The 22,001-nt window shown below is 37.7% G+C and overlaps 1 protein-coding gene across 1 annotated transcript; it reads right to left on the reverse strand.

The window, feature by feature from the left end:
* Nucleotides 1–921: 921 nt before the first annotated feature.
* On the reverse strand, nt 922–17,092 carry LOC140145724 (uncharacterized). Its single transcript, XM_072167409.1, has 4 exons — nt 16,948–17,092; nt 13,353–13,537; nt 12,655–12,800; nt 922–4,560 (listed from the first exon to the last, which is right to left on the reverse strand). The coding sequence occupies exons 2-4, from the start codon at nt 13,502–13,504 to the stop codon at nt 4,499–4,501; spliced, it is 360 nt and encodes a 119-aa protein (XP_072023510.1). The 5' UTR covers nt 13,505–13,537; nt 16,948–17,092; the 3' UTR covers nt 922–4,498.
* Between the last annotated feature and the right edge of the window lie 4,909 nt (nt 17,093–22,001).

The raw sequence follows: 22,001 nt of genomic DNA on the forward strand, positions 1-22,001 counted from the left end.
TGACATGCAGACACATGGCAGCCTTGATGCGTAATCATTCAGCAAGCGCATTCAATTTATTTAAATGAAGCACCTAATGTCAGTGAGGTGACAACGAAATATGCATTAGCGGCTAATGTGTGCCTTTTGTGCTTACGGCTACTCAATCACACCCTTGGGTTTATGTATAACAATAGGTACTTTTCGTTCCATTAAGCGCTTTCACGCGACTTTCATTTGATCACCTATTCACAGTAGCCTGCTAGGTAAAGCGTTAATACACTGTCGGGTCAGCTTACTGATTTAATGGCGGAAGCCCTTTGTCCCAAACAAAACTACCTTTCGATGAATAGCTTGTCAGATTTCAAATCGGCACAAGGTTTCAATGCGTTACGTAATCTATTTCCTCTCCATCTTATAATAGCTCCATGGAGTACATGCTTTACGCCCGGCTTTACGTCCAATATGTATTGGTTTCGCTCTGAGTTTTAAAATATTGGACTCGACTACGTCGACTCGTCCAATATTTTAAAACTCATAGCTCGATCAATAATTATCAAATTTGCCAATTGGAACACTAGTAGGCCTACCAGTCTATTGCATTATACCCGTAGTTGGGTAAGTTTTCTGAATTTCTGGTAATTTGCATTAAATACACGGCTCCATGTCATTTGCTAAAATGTCCAAACGTGGCCAAAACGGTGGAAAAGACAAAAAAAAGTTACGCAAAATTATGGCAACTTGGACAAAATTGACACACAACGTTGCCAGATTGTATACAACTTTGTGCAAGACTCGGAATACTTGTCTTTGCGCAACTTTGTGCACAGTTATGCAAGTTTGCGCAACTTTGGTGGTCAGTTTCGCCATGCATGGCCATGTTTGACAAATTTTGGACATGTTGGGCCCAGGAAACAAGCAAATTAAGTAAGCTGTAAACACTTTTGATCTGCAAGCGACATCAATTTTATTGCAATATATACCAGCCATCATTATTTAACAGAACACTATAGAGATCTCAAGATATGTGTTATACACACTACTGTACGATATTTTTAATGAATACATAATTTCGGCTTAAAATGACCAGAACAACTTACTGATATTTTTCTTACTAAATAATTATTTAATAAGTTTTGGCAAGGAAAGGAAAATTAATATTTAAACATGCGAACACACAGGTCTACATGTGATCAAACCAAGTATAGGCCTACATAATTATGATGACCGTACCCAAGTACGGTAGGCCTAATTAATGTTTATAAACACGTGCTATAAAATAGAACAAGGATTTGGTCATATTAAAGGTGCGTGATCAGATTGTGATCCGATTGTACCACATTGTATTTCCTACCTCACATTGAGGCCATTCACCCAAACATTATTATTCCAAGTTGTTTTGAGTTGAATGTAAATGCTCCAGGTTTTTTTAAATTTTTTTTATAAATGTCCCAGGGTGGTAACCACCATAATTTCACCTACTCCCTATTTCAGAAAAATACAGAACTAATTTTTTTTGTTTATAAAAATATTATCCTGTTTTGCCAAATGAAACATAGCTAAATCCTAATCATTTAGTTAGTCCTAACTGGCAATAAAAGTCTAATTGTAATATTTTTGCAATTTGAGGGAAAGTCTAAGCATTCAAAATCTTGAGTATAGGGTAAGAGTTAGGTCATAAATTATTATATGTTATTTTTGCTTATTGGTCATGAAAAGGATTGGAAAATGTGTTTTCCAAAAATTAGAACGCATAACTTGAAATTAGTCTTTGTTCAAGTCTTTGGGCTTGATTGTCACAGAATACAAAATAGGTCAAAAACGCCCTAAAAATGCAAAGTTATTTTAAAAATTGAGCAAATATTAAAATTTGACTTTTATTGCCAGTTAGGGCTACCTAAAGGATCAGGATTTAGCTATGTTTCATTTGGCAAAACAGGATGTTTTTAATCCAAAAAAAAATTAGTTCTGTATTTTTCTGAATGGGGTATAATACCAAAATCTGCATTTTGATGAGATTAGGGGCCGTCCAATATTTACGTCAGGGAGCATGGGAGTTTTAAGGGGGTCCGAATTTTGTGGGGGTCTTGAAAGGGGAATTTGAATTTTTTACTTGAACCATGCATGGCATGAGAGGGGAATGTTAAGTTATAAACGGCGATAACGGGAAAACAAGGGGGATCCGACAATTTTGAGCGGACGCCAGGGAGGAACATAAAAATTTGTTGTCGATTTTTAAAAACTCCCACCCCCGCGTAAATATTGAACGGTCCCCTAGAAGTTGTCAATCCGGTCAAGCACCTTCAAGGCCTATACGTTCGAAATACAGCTTGGGAAGTGGGAAATTTTAAATCAGCCCATCAAAATTGGGTAACATCACCTAGAGTTTCCACTAAAAATGCTCTGGCAACGTCGTTTAAATAGTCTATAACCACTTTAGATTTATCGCATAGGCATTTTGGTTTGGCAGTGAATGCCTTATTAAATATCTTGATCATTTTAAAATTTAAGTCCCAAACATCATCGTGTCCATAGTTATTTACTATAATATACACACCACCTTATAGATGTTAACGTTCCGGGGGTACTCACTTGTTAAGGCATTCGGGATGTGCCGCCCAAATGGGTTACTTTTTCACCAAAAATCCTCAGATAAGGGTCCAATTTTGTTTAAAAAATCCTTAGAAGAGGGTCCCATTTACAAAATTGTGAAAAAAAATCTGCCGTTTGTGAGGTAGAAAAACCCTTAGAAATGGGTCCCGATTTGCAAATATTTCGTCAAATTAGTCGTTTTTTGAGGGAGAAAAATCCTTAGATATGGGTAGAGGTTTCGGACCTCTGGCTGCACACCCCGTCAAAAATTAATTTGAGTACCCCCGGGGGTTAACGTGTTTCGATCACTGTTGCAAAATATTATTCAAAATTGCACTACAGAACAGCAAGGGCTAATTGCATTCAATCAATCAATTCGGTTTTGCAATGAATGCCAAAGCTGTCTTGAATATCATTATTATTTTTAAACTTGTAACTTTATTTAAAGTCTTAAGGAATCAGATATTAACGTCTGCACAGTATTTTTTGTGGGAGCTGAGAATGCATCAAACATATCGAATTGCATTATGAATACGAGGAATGTCTTTCTAATATCAAATAATTTTGATTTTTTTTTGAAATTGGCAATATAATACAATTTATAACAAATTATTACAATTTGATATTTTTTAATTTTTGATATTTGATAATAAAAACAGTCCTCGAAGTAAATGATATGTACTTAAAGTGTATGTAGCTGGGGGGGGGCGACGATCAGTTGAAAATTTTGACCTTTCATATTGAAGATATACATTTTTCCCCAAAAGACCTATTTTTGTGTGTTTTGGAAAACAAAATTCCATATCTTCAATACGGTGTCAAAATTTTCAATTGATCGGCGACTTTTCATCCCAGCTACAAACACTTTAAGTAGGCCTACATATCAAACGCGAATTTTAAAAAATCTGAATTATTTGATATCAGAAGGACATTCTTCGTATTAAAAATGCAATTCGATATGTCTGATGTGCTCTAATGTCCCACAAAAATACTGTCCAAACGTTGCTACCAGAGCCCTTAAACATCAACGTGTCAATAGTTAATTATAAACCAGGATTACCAGCTATTACCACCACCTTTATCATGTTTATCATATATATATATATATATGTTAACGTGTTTAGATCACTGTTGCATGTTCTTATATTCAATATTGAAACAACTCATAAAACAGAAATAATGACATGCACGTGATTCAATCAAACTTATTCTGACTTAACCAAAGCAACACATTTTCTTTTCATGAACATGGTGAACGATTTTGTATCTGCAATATAGCTACATGTCTTATTTATACAGTTGTTTGTTTATGGGGAAGGACACTCAACTCTAGAAATGACGAGGATATAGGCCTAATCATGATAATACGAAACATTTTCGATGAGAGATTTTGCATCCAAAGCGGTGAGTCATTTGGTGAGAATTTTAGAAGAGCCCTGAAAGGCTGAAACCGGATATACTCGTGGCTTATTATTAAATCATGTTAATGACACAGTTTTTTTATGAAGAAACGCAGGAATTAAATTCTTTAGATGGATTAAATAAAAATGTGTTACTTTATAATAAATTTTGTTTGATTGGATCATGTTTTTAAGTATTATAAGTTAAGTAATTTAAATTATAAAGTAAAGTACAGGTTGACCATCCCATTTTTAAAGAAAAGTATAATAAAGTATATGTTTTAAACATATCCTTGTATTTGCATGATCTGTCACCCTAAAAACAGAAGATCTTGCTGCTTTTGTTGTTATCCTAAGTAGAGAACCTGTTTGTTGAGTGAACATTGAGATCACCAAATACAGAGACAAAATCTTAAATAATACACTATTTCCTTTTATTACTTTATTAGGCTTATTAATTCGTCGGTATCGTAATTATATTGATAATATAATGATTACCGCGGTCAGTGCTTATATCAGTTTGAATTCTATCCAATAACGACGTACACGTCCATACCGGCAAATTCACCCCGGGAAATTCGGCCATCACCTGTACAAGACAACAAACGAGCGAAAATCATGACAATATAACACTCCATATTACTGTATAACTTATACCCTGAATCAAATTCAGCGGCGGGCTTTTATTTCTTAATCACTGTCTACCAATCATCATTTCATTACATGTTGAATATTACACACACTCCCGTCCCCACTCCCACACAACAAACAAAATAACATCCATTTCACTGGCAGTTTTCCACAACACAAACACAAATATATCTACCACCATAACACAGCGACATCTACATGCATTGCATTCAACAATCATGTAGGCATACTACGACAACACAAGGTTCTGAATAGTCCGTCCAAAACAACGCTCGCCAATCCGCCCAACCGAGCACATAAGGCATGGCCGGATTTACCATGCAGGACTAGATTGATCCGGGCCCGAATTTGGGAGGAGAACAAATAAAAACTAGAATTTCGCGGTTCTTGGGTTACGCGGTTCTCGTTTGTTGCGATAATCATATTCACAGAATATATGGGTCGCACTACATGACATTTGACGTAGAATGGCCTAGCTTGATTTTTATCATGTTTCTGTTCTCATCAGGTTCATTTCCACCAACTTTGAGTCCAAGCAGAGCAATTTTAAAATTGGACCCCTGATGACCTTAGACCTAAAATGACGTTTGCTCTTGAAGGATGGTGCGCCGTTGTCAGTTACGTCTCCGACTACTCCATCTGGTAGGCTACTCCAAACGTGAACTGCAGTGTGGATGAAGGTCCTGCCAGTAGATATGGTTCTAGAAACTGGTACTTTGAGAGCATGGCAAGGCATGAACAAGCTGGAGCGGCGCGGGTAGCTCTTCTGACTACAATTGGCTTTGGTATGAGTGCCTTCAGATCTGGTTGGCACAAGCTGGTGTGCATTTTGTAGAGAACTGTTGCTGCAGCAACTTGACGTCTTTGATGGAGAGATGTGATGTTCAGCTCTGTAATCGCTTCCTCTTCGCTCACACCTATGGTTCGAAGGGCCTCCCTCTGGATAGAGTCTAATAATCCTAGAGTGGTGGCGCTGGCACTCATCCAACACAGTGAGGCGTATTCCATCACACTGCGAACTTGGGCATTGTAAACGGTTGCCCTGCCTCTCACATCAAGTTTGTTTGCAACACTCCTCAGAGCGCCCAGCTTCAGTACTGCTCTGGATGAGACGTTGGAGATGTGTTTTGTCCAGGTCAGCTTGCTGTCAACTGTGACTCCCAGTATCCCCAGCTCCTCCATCTCAGCCAGTTTGGTGGTACCAAACAGATGATCTAGCTTGGTTGGATTCCGCTTTCTTGATATTGACATTGCCTTACATTTTGATGGCTCGAAGGTCGCCTTCCATCTGTCTGCCCAGATCCTCATTTTCTCCAGGTCTCTGTTTAGGCTAACAGTAAGGCTTCAGGGTTGTCTCTAGATGTAATCTCGCAAAACAAGCTGGAATCATCTGCGTAGAGGTATAGCTGGTTTTTACACTCATCACCCAGGTCATCAATGAAAACAGAGAATAAAAGTGGGCCCAATATTGACCCATTGGGAACTGATGCATTGATGGAGGAAGTATTTGATGACTGGCCAGATAGGACAACTGTGATGGAACGATCTGTCAGGTAGCTCCTAATCCAGGTGAGCAGCTTGCCGGATACTCCTTTTGCCATGAGTTTCGAGCAAAGGCCATTATGTCAGACCTTGTCAGCCTCTTGTCAAATGCTCCTGTGATGTTCAGGGCAATCAGACGCACTTCGTTGCCTCTGTCCAGGGAGTTGGACCACCAGTGCGTCAGAATGTTGAGGATGTCAGCTGTGCTGTGGTGTGGCCTAAATCCAAACTGTCTATCTGAAATCAGATGGTTTCCAAGCAGGTACTTCTGAAGTTGGTTCTGTACAACAGCCTCCATGACCTTGCTGGTGATGCAGAGCAGAGAGATGGGGCGGTACATAGATGGATTAGACTTCGAATCTCTCTTGTGAATAGGGATGACAGATGTAGTCTTCCATTGGCTTGGGAAAACTCCCTTGGAGAAGCAAAGCTCAAACAGCAGGCTGGGTGGTCTTGCAAGTTCGGCGCTGCATTCCTCCAGGACTCTTGCAGGGATTTCGTCCTTGAAGGCTATCTTTCCCATTGAGCACGTTGCTGAATGCTGAACTTCAGGAGCAGATTCTTCTGCGCTGGCAAGCTGACATTTAGCGGCAAAGGTTTGGCAGAATTTGTCAGCTTTGTCTTTTGATGTAATGTAGACTTGACGGCAATCCTTAAGCACTGGTATATCAACTCTGGTGGACTTACCAGCTAGTGTGTTAACAGTGTTCCACCATTTCTGGCTGCTGAGGCTGCCATCTAAGAGTTCTTTCCTTAACTTGCTGTTATAGCTCTTTCTAGCTACCTTCTCTGCACGATTATACTCTTTTCTAGCTTTTGTAAACTTATCGTTGTATTCCTTGGTGTTATTCTTTTTCAGCTTCCTGAATAATCGGTGCTTCTTAGTTGCTGCTCGTTTGTAGTGGTCCAAACCATACCTTGTCTCCAGTCTTCTTGATAACGAGCTTTGCTGGTAAGAAAATCTCAATAACATCACTGATGATAGTGGTGATGTTGCTGCAAGCTTCTTCTGGGTCATCAGATTGGAGCGCAAGAGACAGAGTCTGCAGATGCAAGAAAACCTCTCATTCCCCAGTAGTCAGCCTTGTCGTACTGCTACACTTGGCGCTTGTAAAGGTTTATCTCTGTACAGTGGCACGTTCAGTTTAAAATGAACTGGACCGTGGTCTGAAGTACCTAGTCCCCATTCCAGGAAAATACAGCACTAATTTGTTGTGATTAAAAATATTATCAAGTTCTGCCAAATGAAACACAGCTCATCAATCCTAATCATTCATTTAGTCCTAACTGGAGATAAAAGAAAAAGTTCACTATTTTACTGATTTCTTGAAAAAAGAGCCAAAAACATGCATTTCGGCATGTTTTCTGACAATCGAGTCACAAAAATCACATTCAAAATCTTGAGTATATGCAGAAAGTTTGCTCTAATTTTCACATTTTTTGTGTTACTTTAATTAAATGGTTGGTTATAAGAATAAAACAGGTCTTTTCCAAAATTTAGAATGCATTAAACTGAAATTAGTCTTAGTACAAGTCAGTGGTCTTGATTGTCACTACATACGAAAAACACCCTAAAAACGCATGTTTTTGGCCCTTATTTCCAAAAATTGGCTAAATATTAAAATTTGACTTTTATTGCTAGTTAGGACTAACTAAAGGATTAGGATTTAGCTATGATTCATTTGGCAAAACAGGATAATATTTTTTTATTTCAAAAAAATTAATTCTGTATTTTTCTGGAATATGGAGTAGTTTTGCATGTACTGTGCATGTGGTACTGGATGACCAAGTCAAGAATCTGGTCTTCCCGGGTAGGTTCTTTGACAAATTGTGTTAGACCAAGTGCATTACACATCTCAAGTGTGCGACGTCCAGCAGCATCTGTTGTATGGCTGCCAAGTCATTCTTCGTGGTGGATATTGAAGTCACCAAGAAGAACTGCTGACTGTGTATTGAATTCAGAAAGATTTGACAAGGTGGTGGAGTTCAGATAGCTGATGATATCAATGTTAGCACTTGATGGTCTATAGACAGCAGCAAAGAGTATTTTCTGTGACTTCATTGTTACTGTTAAAACAATCCTAAAAAACTTTGGCAGCAACTAAAAGAACTTGGTTATAGCTCCAAAAGAAAAAAGGGTATTAAAATTGTTTTAGATATTGATGATGTTACTTGCTACGATCCCCACAAAATAGCCCATTCTTTTAATGAATTCTTCACCAGTGTTGCTTCGATCTTAGTTGAGAAATTGACTTCTCCAAAGAATCTGTATACACTACCAACTCTGCAGTTTTTCAGAATTTTTATCATGACAAATCTGTCGGCTCATTCTCCTTGAAGTGTGTTGGTGAAGAGTTTATTGAAAGGGAGCTGCTCAATCTCAACCCAAATAAAAGCACTGGGCTTGATAACATTCCATCAAGATTTTAAAGAGATGGTGCCTCAGTTTTTAAAGTTCGTATAACTCATTATTGTTAATTTATCGATTATGACCAATTCTGTCCATACAGAGCTAAAATTGGCTAAGGTTACTCCTCTTTATAAAAAGAACAAAAATACAGATGTAACTTATTACAGACCAGTAAGTGTTTTGAGTGCAATATTAAAAATTCTTGAAAAATCAGTTTATGTTCAATTGGAAGATTTTTTGACATCAAACAACATTCTGTATGAGCACCAATCAGGTTTTAGCAGCAAGTTTTCAACAGATTCTTGTCTCATTCATTTGATGGACCATATCAAAACTCAATCTTCCAATACAGGCATGATCACGATTAATCTCCAAAAAGCTTTTGACACGGTCAACCATCAAATCTTATGTGAGAAATTAAATGCAATGGGAGTTGAATCTGTTGACTGGTTTCATTCATATCTTTGAGATAGGCAGCAAATAGTTTAAATTAACAATGCTGATCATGGGCTATTTTAACGTGCCTCCTGGCACGTTCATGCAGTGAGAATAGAAATCCGTGCAGTGAGATATTAAAAATCCGTGCTTAAAATATACTATATATACGTCGTATATCTATACTAGTTTCAGTCCGAAAAAGTTCCTCCGCAAAGTGAGACTGATCTAGTCGGGAAATCCTGTATCAAATTTTGTATAGTTTATGGTGATCAGTCAAACATTCAATTGGCAGGGGAAATCAAGCAAATATTGCCTCACAACGCCTCTGGTAATTTTGGGTATCGCTGTAAAATGTCTCATAACAACAGAACGGTATAGGTGAGTGCTAATTAGTTCTTTTTTTTTTTCCACACAAGGCCACTAATGAATATATCATGTGTTTTAAATCCTAAAAGTTCAATCTGGTTATGAAATAAAGACGGATTCTTTGCACTATTGCACTTTTATTTTTACTCACCCTGTATATTGCTTGTAGAAAATAAACACCCTGTTTATGGACTGAACATCTTAGTGTTTTAAGTTGAGCAATATAGACATTTAGTTCATGAAGAGTGTGTTTAATCGTTTGTAATGAAATTGTATGCAACTTTTTTATGCAATTTGCCGACAACTTATGCACCTTTGCATCACTTAAGTTGCAGAAATCTTATTGCATTTTGAGAACTTGACATTACCGTGCGACAGGTTAAGAGATGGTAGGGATACGTGTGCATTCATTTTTGTAATAATAATCAATATTTAATAAAGAGGTTCTGTGTACTTTTATGAGTCTTTTTTTATTATTATTACATTTTACAGATATTAATTTCGTGCAATTGTAGGCACCTGTGTGCATTTTATGCATTTTTGCAGAGTCTGTATTAGTTTTTGTTTATCAATACCATCAATGCCATAACCTTAATGACATTAATGATCCTAGTGTGTACTTTCATGGAGTTGTAGATAATTAAAAATAATGACAAGTCAATTAAATTAATTAGTGAAATACATTAGGTAACCAGACATGTATCAATTTTCAACTTCAAGTGCATATCATTAGATTGATAAACTTTACTTCGAGGACTGTTAAATGTCAAAAATATCATTTTTGATGCAATTCGGTATGTCTGAGTGATGTGCTCTCAGCTCTCAGCCCTTAACGTCAAACTGTCTTTCTTTACATCTCGGCAAGACTGAATGTATTATCTTTGGCTCCAAAAGGAAAATAAAACATGTTGAAAATTTTTCTGTTGAATGCTCTGGCCAGATTATCAAAGGCCAGGAGTCGGTGAAATATCTGGGTATTAACATTGACCAATCTGTGTCTGGGGAAGCAATTGCAAACAATATTATTCAAAAGGCAAATTCCAGGATGAAATTTATGTATCGCAATGGCAGCTGTCTCAACCAAAACTGTCACAAAATTCTGTGTTCGGCTTTAATTCAATGCCACTTTGATTATTCATCTTCTTCATGGTATTCCGGACTCAGTCAACGGCTCAAAAACAAACTTCAAATCACTCAAAATAAAATGGTGCGCTATATTTTAAACCTAGAACCCCGGTCACATATTGGTCAAACCAAACTTGACAGTCTGATTTTTTTGAATGTAGAGTGTCGAGTAAAATTTTTAAAATTATGTCATGTGCACAAAATCTATTACGGGTCAAGTGCCCCCTACCTGTGCCAGTTTTTTACTAAAACCTCTGAAATTCACAATTACAATATTAGAAGACAGCTTTTTAATTTCACTGTGCCTAAAATCGAAAGTTCAGCTCCACTTTCTATTAGAGTGCAATACGGGATTGGAACATGCTTCCAAATGATATCAAAAACATCCCCAATCTTAATCAATTCAAGGGTGCAATAAGAATCATCTCAGTAACGGCTAAATTCCAGTGGGGTCTGTTGTCCAATGTGTGCTTTCTTTCTCTTTTTTGTTGTTTATGCTCTGCCTTTTTGCCAAAATCTTTCTATTAAGGACCCATTGGAAATAAGCCTGAAACATTGACTTTATGGGTTATCCTGGTTCCTAGTGTATTTTTACCTTCACTTTATATATCTTTTTATTTTTTATTTTGTCAAGTTTCATATGTAATGTATTTTAAACTTGTAATACTATAATATTTATGTATATTGTATTTTTATAATGCTGTTTTATATGGAACCAAATAAAATCAATCAATCAATCAATCAATCAATCAATCAATCAATCAATCAATCAATCAATCAATCAATCAATCAATCAACTGAGAACCACATCAGCTCCGAGTCCTCTGGATCGCACCATCCTTCTTTGTTTTTGTTTGTTTGTTTAGTGTGTTGTGTTCTGATTTTTGTTTTTGTTTGGTTTGAGTTTGTGTTTTTGTGTCCCTTGTTTTGTCTTGTTTGTGTAGGTGTGGGTGGATTTGGTTGGGTGGGTTTGGGTTTATTTTCTTTCCCTGATATTAGAGTTTCAATTCCTTCTTACAACTACTGTGTACAATCATTATGTGTTGTTTTCTTATAAATAATGATTCCTCTTCATGATTTTGTTGTTTATTATGTCATTGCAACTATAGGGTTGATCTGTGTCTGTCATTTCCCAGCTTTTTGGCTGCCCGTGCTTCTTGCCATGTGCATTCACTTTCTTCTGGACACAGATCATCTCCATGTATTTTAATTTTAAACAACTTCCATGATGTGTGATTTGATTGTGTGAAGAGTACTTGATTAAGAGCAGGGGGCTGGTGGTTATTATCTTTGTACCAGAGATATAAGTTTTCCAGAAATTTCCTGGGTTTAGGTTTTTGTTTTTGTTTTTTGTAATTTTACCATCAATTTCATTTTGTCAGGAATTGTCTTCGTGTTCGGTCGTTCGGATTTGGTACTTTTTCGGGGCATTTTCAAGCATTTCACAGGAATTTTTTTCGTGGCTTACATCTCTGTCGTGTGTTTTCCCCCCACCAGTCCCAAGTACAGGGAATAAAAAGAAAAAGAAAAAAAGAGCACTGTCATGATATATGGCGATACACTCCAGGCAATAGATGGCGACCCCTGTTGGATGTAGGTCTGTCTCTACGACAGCGAGTATCCTGGTATAGTTATGCAGTCAGCACCATCATTCACAGCAGCATCCAAGGATTCCACGATGACAATAATGGATGGCTTTAGTTTATGGCACAGATTGGACAGCTGACCGATGTTTGAACGTAGTCCTCTGATGTTCCTTCTAGTAAAGTCAGGTCCGCTTCACGTAGTCGTTGGGCAGGCATGGGTCGTTTCCGTTTTGATCCGTCCATTTGAGGCTTCTTTAGCTTACTTGTAGCGAGAGAAGTTGGAGAGTGGGGGTTGCTGGCCCCCTCATCCCAGAAACACACCTAAGCGGTGCGGTGGGGGTGTGCACTATACATGACCTAAACTGAAAGCATCCTGAGATTCAGAACAGTTCGGGTATCCAGATGGCAGACGATACCTCTCGGTCAAGGATGGGGTGGTCAGTGCTTTAGGTTACACCCCTCACTACCCCCATAACAATCTTAAATTATGGGGATATATTTTTCAATAGATTGCCGGCGAAGCTAAGTACATGTTTAGGTTCAAATTTGAAATAACGTTTCTCACCATTTTTGTCGCGGTCGCTTAGTAGAAGATCGAATCCTTGTCCATTCCACTCCACAGAGTCAATGTAGCCATCATCATTAACATCCAGAGAGTTGAACTCGTCAGTTGGATTCAAACGGGCAGGATCGAACGATGGGCTTCTCTCTCTTTCATGTGTAAAACAAAAGGAAAAATATTGGCGTTATAATATCGTTTTCGGAGTGGTATAGCAGTGACACTGGTCATTGGGCACTAGTATGTTGAGGCGGATATATTAGGTTGCGATGTTCCCTTATCAGATATTAAAATGTCACATTGTTTTATCAAACACTATTTATATTGGTCAAATATAGTGATCGATCCTTTATGTAATATTTCGTGGAAGAAAGCCTAAGCTAACCCTAATCCTAACCATAATCCTATCCTAACGTCTATAATTACATCAAGGAATAACCAATGAAGTTTGCAATTTTTCAATCAATTTGAGACCTACATTGCAAAACCCGTGTTTAACAATTTAAACACTTTTGTAGTACATTGTTGCTATCACTTTGTAAACATGTTTAATAACAATAATTGCTAAACATAGTTATTGGAGTGTATTTCTTTCGAATTTGAACCGATTTAGATACCTCAAATAAACATCAGATAACCCCTGCAGATAATAATGTAAAATAGGCTACTTATATAATAATTAGGCCTACACAATATTTACTTACTCAATTATTAGACACGGGTTTGTATATACCACGACCCAATCACCATTGTAATTTAAGATTACAACTAAACATCCTTCAGGCATCCTCCAACCCTTCGCGATTGATGTCATTGCCAACATGATGATAAGAGTCGCAAAGATAACCAGCTTCATTTTTGGTCGTGGAATTTTATACACGGATAGTACCTTTGAAAGAAAGAACACAAACGTCAAATAACATTTTTGGCTTTACTTAAGGGATGGGGTATGAGCGTTTGGACAGTATTTATTGTGGGACATTAGAGCACATCAGACATATCGAATTGCATTCTGAATACGAAGAATGTCCTGATGATATCAAATAATTTTGATTTTTGGAAATTCGCAATGTAAGTTAACTTGATAAATCTGATGATTTATACTTAAAGTGTATGTAAGTGGGATGAAAAGCCGACGATCAATTGAAAATTTTGACCTTTCGTATTGAAGATATGGATTTTTTCTCCCGAAAAAAAAAATTAGGTCTTTTTGAGAAAAATTTTCAATTGATCAATTTCAATTTTTCATCCCACCTACATACACTTTAAGAATATATCATTAGATTTATAAAATTTACGTCGAGGACTGTTATATCAAAAATGTGAAAAATATCAAATTTTAATAATTTGTCATAAAATTTGTGTTATATCGTGAATTTCAAAAAATGAAAACTATTTGATATCAGAAAGACGTTCTTCGTTTTCAGAATGCAATTCGATATGTCTGATGTGCTCTCATGTCCCACAAAAAATACTGTCGAAACGCTCAAAACGCTCATTCCAGATCTCTTAAGGAATTGGATATCAACGTTTGCACAGTATTTATTGTGGGACATGAGAGCATATCAGACATATCGAATTGAATTCTGAATACGAGGAATGATTTTTGTTTAAATTCGCGATATAATACAAATTTATGGCAAATTATCAAAATTTGATATTTTAATTTTTGATAGATACCAGTCCTCGAAGTAAATTGTATAAATCTAATGATATGTACTTAAAGTGTATGTAGTTGTTATTAAAAAAATAATTATGCTAAAACTCATGGAAAATCATGCGGGTTTGTTTGTTTTTTATTTATTTAATTTTTAATTTTTTAATTTTTTAATTATTATTTTTTATTAATATTGGTTTTTACTAACTGAATATTTTTGAAAATACTTTCAAAATATGTTTGCCTAAAGCAAATCATATTTTGTCACCAGAATTTTCCAGCTTTCGGGAATAATTTATGATATTTAGCGTATCTGGCCGTTCGTTTGTTTAGCAATAAATTGTTGTGCACCTTGCTCAAACATTTAACAGTTTTTGACTAACTTAAATGATTTCAGCAGTTAGGCAATTTACTGCAATTTTGCTTAAAAGTTGGACAATTTACTGCAATTTTGCTGTAACTAACACACACATGTCCAAAAGTTCAAATAGACAAACACCTTCAGTGATTGATAATTGTTTCAATCAAAAACACACCATTTCGTGAAATAATCGGTTGTTATGTCACTTGTCTCCACGCCATATTTCTCATCTGCATCGACAATCTGCTATGGTAACGTGACGTCAGTGGCATAGCCAGGGGGAAGGCACCCCCGCTTGTCACCCCTGTTGCATGCTGGCCGCCCTGATTGTTAGCCCTTTTTGTACATTTGGCCCCATTTTGACCATTTTCGTCAAAGTTTGCACCATTAAAATTTGACTTGCCCCCCTTGCCCTCTGTTTGCCCACCCTCTAAAATAGTGCTGGCAATTTTTGTTCCTCTGATCATAAAGATTCAGAAAACGTATAGTTTGAACCACCTCCGACTTATCGTTTCGGAGTTATAAGCCCAAAGGTCAAAGGTTAACTTGCCGCCGACAAGGGGGGTGACCGGGTGCGTTACCCCGGGGCCCGGGGTCCTAGAGGGCCCGTGTGTGTGTGCAGCAGCCTCATCAACTTTATAAGAATCATTGAGACTGCTATTCAATTTCCTCCATCTTTCTCTTGATTGTGGGGATTTGCTTAGAGTAAATTTCTTCTTAGCCTTATCCCTCTCGATTTTCAGGTTGATGGTCTCATCAGATACCCAGCTTGGCAGGCCACAGGGCTCTTTCTTACCAACCACTTTCTCTGCAACTTCTCTTACCGTTGTTTCAAAGGACTCATATCTATCCGTGATGTTTATAGTAGAATCATCATCCATCATGCTCAGTGCTTGGAATCGATTTGACAGCTCTAATTGAAACTCTTCTCTTGTGCCTGGGTCCTGCAGCTTCCTCCAATTGGGTCTCTTGCATGGCTTTCCTTGCTTGTTCTCAAGCTAATGACTAAGAGAATGCTGACAATGCGATGGTCAGAGTCCAGTTCTACTGAATTGTAGGCACGGCAGTTCAGAAGTTGACTTGCCCCCCTTGCCCTCTGTTTGCCCACCCTCTAAAATAGTGCTGGCAATTTTTGTTCCTCTGATCATAAAGATTCAGAAAACGTATAGTTTGAACCACCTCCGACTTATCGTTTCGGAGTTATAAGCCCAAAGGTCAAAGGTTAACTTGCCGCCGACAAGGGGGGTGACTGGGTGCGTTACCCTGGGGCCCGGGGTCCTAGAGGGCCGTGTGTGTGTGCAGCAGCCTCATCAACTTTATAAGAATCATTGAGACTGCTATTCAATTTCCTCCATCTTTCTCTTGATTGTGGGGATTTGCTTAGAGTAAATTTCTTCTTAGCCTTATCCCTCTCGATTTTCAGGTTGATGGTCTCATCAGATACCCAGCTTGGCAGGCCACAGGGCTCTTTCTTACCAACCACTTTCTCTGCAACTTCTCTTACCGTTGTTTCAAAGGACTCATATCTATCCGTGATGTTTATAGTAGAATCATCATCCATCATGCTCAGTGCTTGGAATCGATTTGACAGCTCTAATTGAAACTCTTCTCTTGTGCCTGGGTCCTGCAGCTTCCTCCAATTGGGTCTCTTGCATGGCTTTCCTTGCTTGTTCTCAAGCTAATGACTAAGAGAATGCTGACAATGCGATGGTCAGAGTCCAGTTCTACTGAATTGTAGGCACGGCAGTTCCGAAGAGAATTGACCCACTTGCAGTTGATCAATATGTGGTCCAGTTGATAGTTTGTTCCACCTGGGTGCATCCAAGTCCACTGGCGGCAATGAGGGAATCTTGGTTGTGCAAGTCGAAGGTTGTATTCCTGCTTAAGTTCACTAGCCGTTCACCATTGTCATACATATGTGGAATCATGGAAACAGTGCCTACCAACAATCAGGGGGTGAGTAGCATGGCTATCAATTCCAACTCTGGCATTAAAGTTCCCAAGAACTATATGGATGTTATGTTTCTTTACTTGGTCCAGATGGTCTAAGAGAGAGGTAGAAGTCTTCCTTTGCTGCAGATAATGAACATTCAGTAGGAGCATATACGATGGTGATGCTTACCTGAGGATATCCATGAAATGTTGCATAATAGAATTTTCATGTTAAATTTCCACTAGTCATGCTAGTGTGACACGGCAGTCACGCGATGTGAAAAATATATTATTCAGCAATAGCAGCATGCCAGCAGCAAACTTATATTATACGTCAAGAAAATCTTACCTAATTTGAGAAAGATTCACCGCTTATACTAACAAGCTTGTGTTTCACACGAAGGTTTCGCTCTTCGTCTGTTTGATGTCGTAGTTCTGAACGTCTTGATGTGAATAGGACACTTTTATACTTGAGCGTGAGAATGCAACATTTGTTTTTATATACGACGTAGTATGAGAGACCATAGTCAGGACATTGTTGCAATAAAAATAGAAATATGCGCATGCGTTGATGGTATGCGTGATAAAAAGTATGAAAAAAAAGAAGAAAATTTCATCAAAAAATCGCTAAAAATATGACTAAATGCAAGGTTTGTGGACAGGGGCTATTTTAGGAGAAAAAAGTCACTGCACGTTAGAAAAAGGTAAAATCTTTTCATTTCATTCATTTCATTTCATATATAGTTATTTCACATTCGTGGCCAAGGGCCAAAATACTGAGAAATATGACAAAAAATACGTCTATAGGTCCATGCAACAACTGTGTCCCAACTACATCTCGGACTATTTTACCGTTTATGTTCCTCCTCGTACCTTGCGATCGTCTTCTGACACTAACCGGCTTGCTATTCCAAGACGCAGCCACAGAATGACTGGCGAAAACAGATTTCACATTCCAGCCGCTACGGCATGGAATTCACTACCCGTGGACATAAAATCTGCTGCGACCACATCCGCGTTCAAGTCTATGCTAAAGACTCATTAATGTTTTCTTGAACTGTTCTCTTGTTATTTGACTTTGTGTGTATATTTTTGTAAGCGCCATGGTATCTTGGTGAATGGCGCCATAAATGCCTGTAAATGTAAATGTAAATGTGTGTCTCATACGAAAAGATAATATTATCTATTCAAGTTGCATACTTGTAGACCCTCCTCGGGTCCATGGAGAACGACTGGTAATGTAGATTATATAACATTAAATAAACCCGATACATGGACCCTTCCAATCTGTAGGCAAATTGGCTTCCAATTCCCAGCATTTTGTGGGAATTCACTTTTACATCCTGGGTCAGACGAGTTTTCTATATATATATCACGTCCGTGATCTCACTGTCTTGCCGTTTGTGTAAGACTTGTGTAAGCGGCTACTCAGCCTGACCAATCAATGTAGAGCTCTCAGCAAGCAAGGCGATATTTGAAATGAGTTTTCATTGATAGTCTATTGATCATAACCAACATGACAATAGAACTGGGTCATGCATGTTATGTACCTACCATATTTGAATTAACTATGGGGCGGGGCTATCATTATTGACGCCACAGTCACGTTACATAGCTTGATAATTATTTGGAAGTCAGTTTACTATCAAAGCGGAACAGTCTCGGATTAGGAGAGCTATTATTATAAAAAAAAAACAAGTTGGTTTGTAGATTAATTGAGTTTTCGTCGACGCACAGTGCTCCAGGAGCACTATAACTTTGTTGCCATTAGGCCCCAAAAAAAGGTGTTTGTTTGCCCAGACACGACCGACCCAAAAAATCAAAAAACATCATACACTTTTTTTTAATTTTTTTTACAATGATATAAAAATAAAGAAAAGGATGTTTTTTTTCCTATAAATAAATGCCAAATGACACTTGAAAGTTAATATTCCAGGCAATCACAGCTTTCATTCTTCCCATTTAGCCCTCCCCAACAACATTTTACCATCAATCAGCATCAATATAGAGAACCAAGGATGTCAAGTATGGTCTGGGGTTTTGTATTACAGGCTTCAGCCCATCACCCTTGCAACAGACATGCAATTATACTGAATTTATGCTGAATCTTTATCACGATTTTGTTGCCAAAGAGATTAAACTTTATATGAAAACGTTGAAATACATTAAAGTTTACATTATATGCACACAAGTACAAAATGTACGGCTGAATGTGGTATACACCAATCAGACTAAGCCATTAAGGTGTCCCCGACGTAAAACTACGGTGTTCCAAGGTCGGGGCAAGGGGGTGACACTAGATTCACGGTTGTTCTATTATCAACGCAAACCTATGACATATCCCGCTGGCTTGCTACTTAGAAAATGAGGCCAGTTATCGATCGGTTATGAATAATTAATTTCGATCCCTTGATCATGTTAATTAGGGTTGGCAAATAACGACGCCGTTGGTTTTGAGAACTCTGCCTGTTGAATGCGAGTAGCAAGCTTAAAGAGCGCCAGCTAGCAGAGCTGAGAGCAATCCGGTGATGGCGTACTAGTATTTCCCATCAGGCACCTATGATTTGTTTTTTACAGAAAGTCTACTAATTTGATAATGGAATAACCTTTCGCAATAGTAATGTCGAAATTAGAAATTGGTGTCAATAATACGACGGTAGTGTATCACTTGAATTTGATACGATATCCAGCCAGCGATTTTGCGATAAAAAACCTTTGACCACTGACCTGACCTACCGTCACGTGAAGCGCCATATTCGTTTGTTTTTATTTCCTCGTGTGATAATAAATATCATTCAAACTATAGTTGTCGGCCGTAAACGTAGTTTATTACTGGCCTAAGAAGTTTATTTTTAAAAACAAGTAAATAATCATTACTCACCGTTCTATTTGATCTTGTGGATTTCTAAACAAGTAATAAATTGAAACGCCGCCACCGGATTGCTCTCAGGTAGTAAAGCGGGCGCACTTTCAAGCTTTGAAGCTTGCTGTTCACTACCGGTAGTAATATTAATTAAGTGATGTCACTGATGTGCAGAGTTTCTGGAATACCACTTGTATCGTGCATGTATATATTTGAATGCAGCTTGCTGTATTTAATATGTGTAGGCCTATTACAAGAGTTTAGGCCCATCGAAAAAAGCAATTGAATAGTTTTGGAGATTATCAGGGGCTATGTTTTGAGTCCTGGGGAGGGTAAAATGGGGGGCGATGTAAAACGCTTTATAAAAGGCTTAGGATAACCGGGGGGTACTTGGATTTTTTTTCGCCGGGGATGTGCGGCCCGAGCTTCCGAACCCATAACCATTTCTAAGGGTCACGATTTTACCGAAAATAGGTACCCATATCTAAGGATTGTCAGGAAAGTAAGGACCCATATCTAAGGATTTGAGCTTGAAAATAGTAAAAGCAACATGTTTTTCCCGCATGTTTTTCCTTTTCACACATAGCACGGGAAAAGGGAGACCCATGTCTAAGGATTTTTTCTTCAGTAGACCCATTTTTTAGGATTTTTCGTGGGAAACCTTGTACGTGAGTACCCCGGGGAGGATAACAGTAAATGTCCGGAAACGCTTATGATATGGAAATTTTATTTTGAACAAAAATTCTTTAATCACTATTGATGATTTCGCCTACCATGGTCAATAATGAGTAAAATATCGGTTTAGTTTTTTTTAAAGTTTTCTTATTGCAGGCCTACATCTACAAATCTGATGTATTTAATCATTATTTGGAATCCCAATAATTTGAATGTCCAACAGGGGGGTGGTCACAATATTTTTGGCAGGCTGAGAGGGGGGAAAGCGATTGATTTATTTATTTATTTATTTATTGATTTATTTATTTATTTATTTATTTATTTATTTATTTATTTATTATAATTATTAAGGCTTGTTCAAGTAACTCGCCTCTACGCACTCACTTGCACCGGCTCAACAAATCAATCAATCAGTTAATCAATCAATCAATTAATCAATTCACAAACAATGAATATGAATAAATTATATGATATTCAATTTCGATCAACAGACGTATCACAACCATCAAACAATGAATATTGAACTGATCGACCAAGAGCCCTCTTTGAGTGTGAGTGAGTGATTAAACAAAATAAATACATAATTATTTACATTAAAAAAAATAAACAAATAAACAAATAAATAAATAAATAAATAAATAAATAAATAAAAATTTTGAACAAATGGTATCGTAACATTGCATTCACACAAAAATAAACATTGCTGACAGGACTCGAACCAACAATCTTGGCATCATCAGTCTGATGCTCTACCACTGACCTACGACGGCGAGTAGTGGTGAGGATCTAGTTTTTAGCCTATACAGTGTTCGTCTGTGATAATGCCACCTCGTGAAATAAATATAAAATAGACAAGTTATTTTGAAATCAATCTTTTTTTTTCAATAGAGCCGTAACATTTTGTTTAAAGATCTCAAATTTTATTTTCTTTGGAGCAGGGAAAAACATTTCCCCTTTTCTACAATTTGAGCCCAAAATAAGAATCTACTTCTTTTATTACTGATTTAATGTTACACGTCTCACAACAGATATTTAGCTTGTTTAGTGGTCTTGCACTGTGCTTTTTAACCGGGAGGTACCGAGATCGATTCCCACCTCTGCCTACAATGTTTTTTCAAGCCTGGGAAATAATAAGTTTATTTGGCTTCACAACGCTAAATTATTCATGACTTGCCCGATCTGGTGGTGTAAAGTGCTCTCCATAACATATGAATATTAAGCAATAACATAGTGGCTAATTTAAATAAGAATGCGGCACATGCAAATGAGGGATTGCCCTCTCCAGGAATTGCTTCATGGTCGGGGTTCTATCAATTAGGCCTACTTGTGCGCTATTCAGAATTGTCCACAACACGGTGAGTTTCAATGTACACAATCATGAATTGATTGAACAAATTAAATATATCCCGCACTGGTACATCGGTGGATCCAAGGAGTTTATATAGGAAGGAGAAGAAATAGATTATGTAACGCTTATTGTTCCTTTGTGCCAATTGGAGTTCCCGACACGCTATTCATCGAGAGGTACCTTTTGTTCGAGATAAAGGGCTTCCGCCATTAAATCGGTAACTGACCTGACCAGCGTATGAACGCTATAATAGGCAGGCTACTGTCAATAAGTGATGAAACGAAAGTCACGTAAAAGCGCCTATACGTACGAGAGGTACCTTTTGTACTAGTCCATCCCAAGGGTGTGCGTGAGTTGTCGCATGCACACAAAACAGAGGTTCACCTACAATAAAACCTATTGCAGCGCCCAAATTGGTTTGGGCGCTCATTTGATTATACTCAGTGAACACGCTTTGCTCTACCATTTCGCTACGGACAGTTCAGCAGCATAGGCAAAGTGTGCGCTCTGTATGGCG

Source organism: Amphiura filiformis, chromosome 2, assembly GCF_039555335.1.
Source record: "Amphiura filiformis chromosome 2, Afil_fr2py, whole genome shotgun sequence".
Lineage (NCBI taxonomy): Eukaryota > Metazoa > Echinodermata > Ophiuroidea > Amphilepidida > Amphiuridae > Amphiura > Amphiura filiformis.

Bases quoted from the DNA above. Each gene is read 5' to 3' on its own strand.
- LOC140145724 (XM_072167409.1), bottom strand. From the start codon at position 13,504: ATGAAGCTGGTTATCTTTGCGACTCTTATCATCATGTTGGCAATGACA. The intron at 12,801-13,352 runs GTAAGTAAATAT...TACACATGAAAG, and splicing joins AACCCGTGTCTAATAATTGA to AGAGAGAAGCCCATCGTTCG. The intron at 4,561-12,654 runs GTGAGAAACGTT...TGTCTTGTACAG, and splicing joins AAGCGACCGCGACAAAAATG to GTGATGGCCGAATTTCCCGG.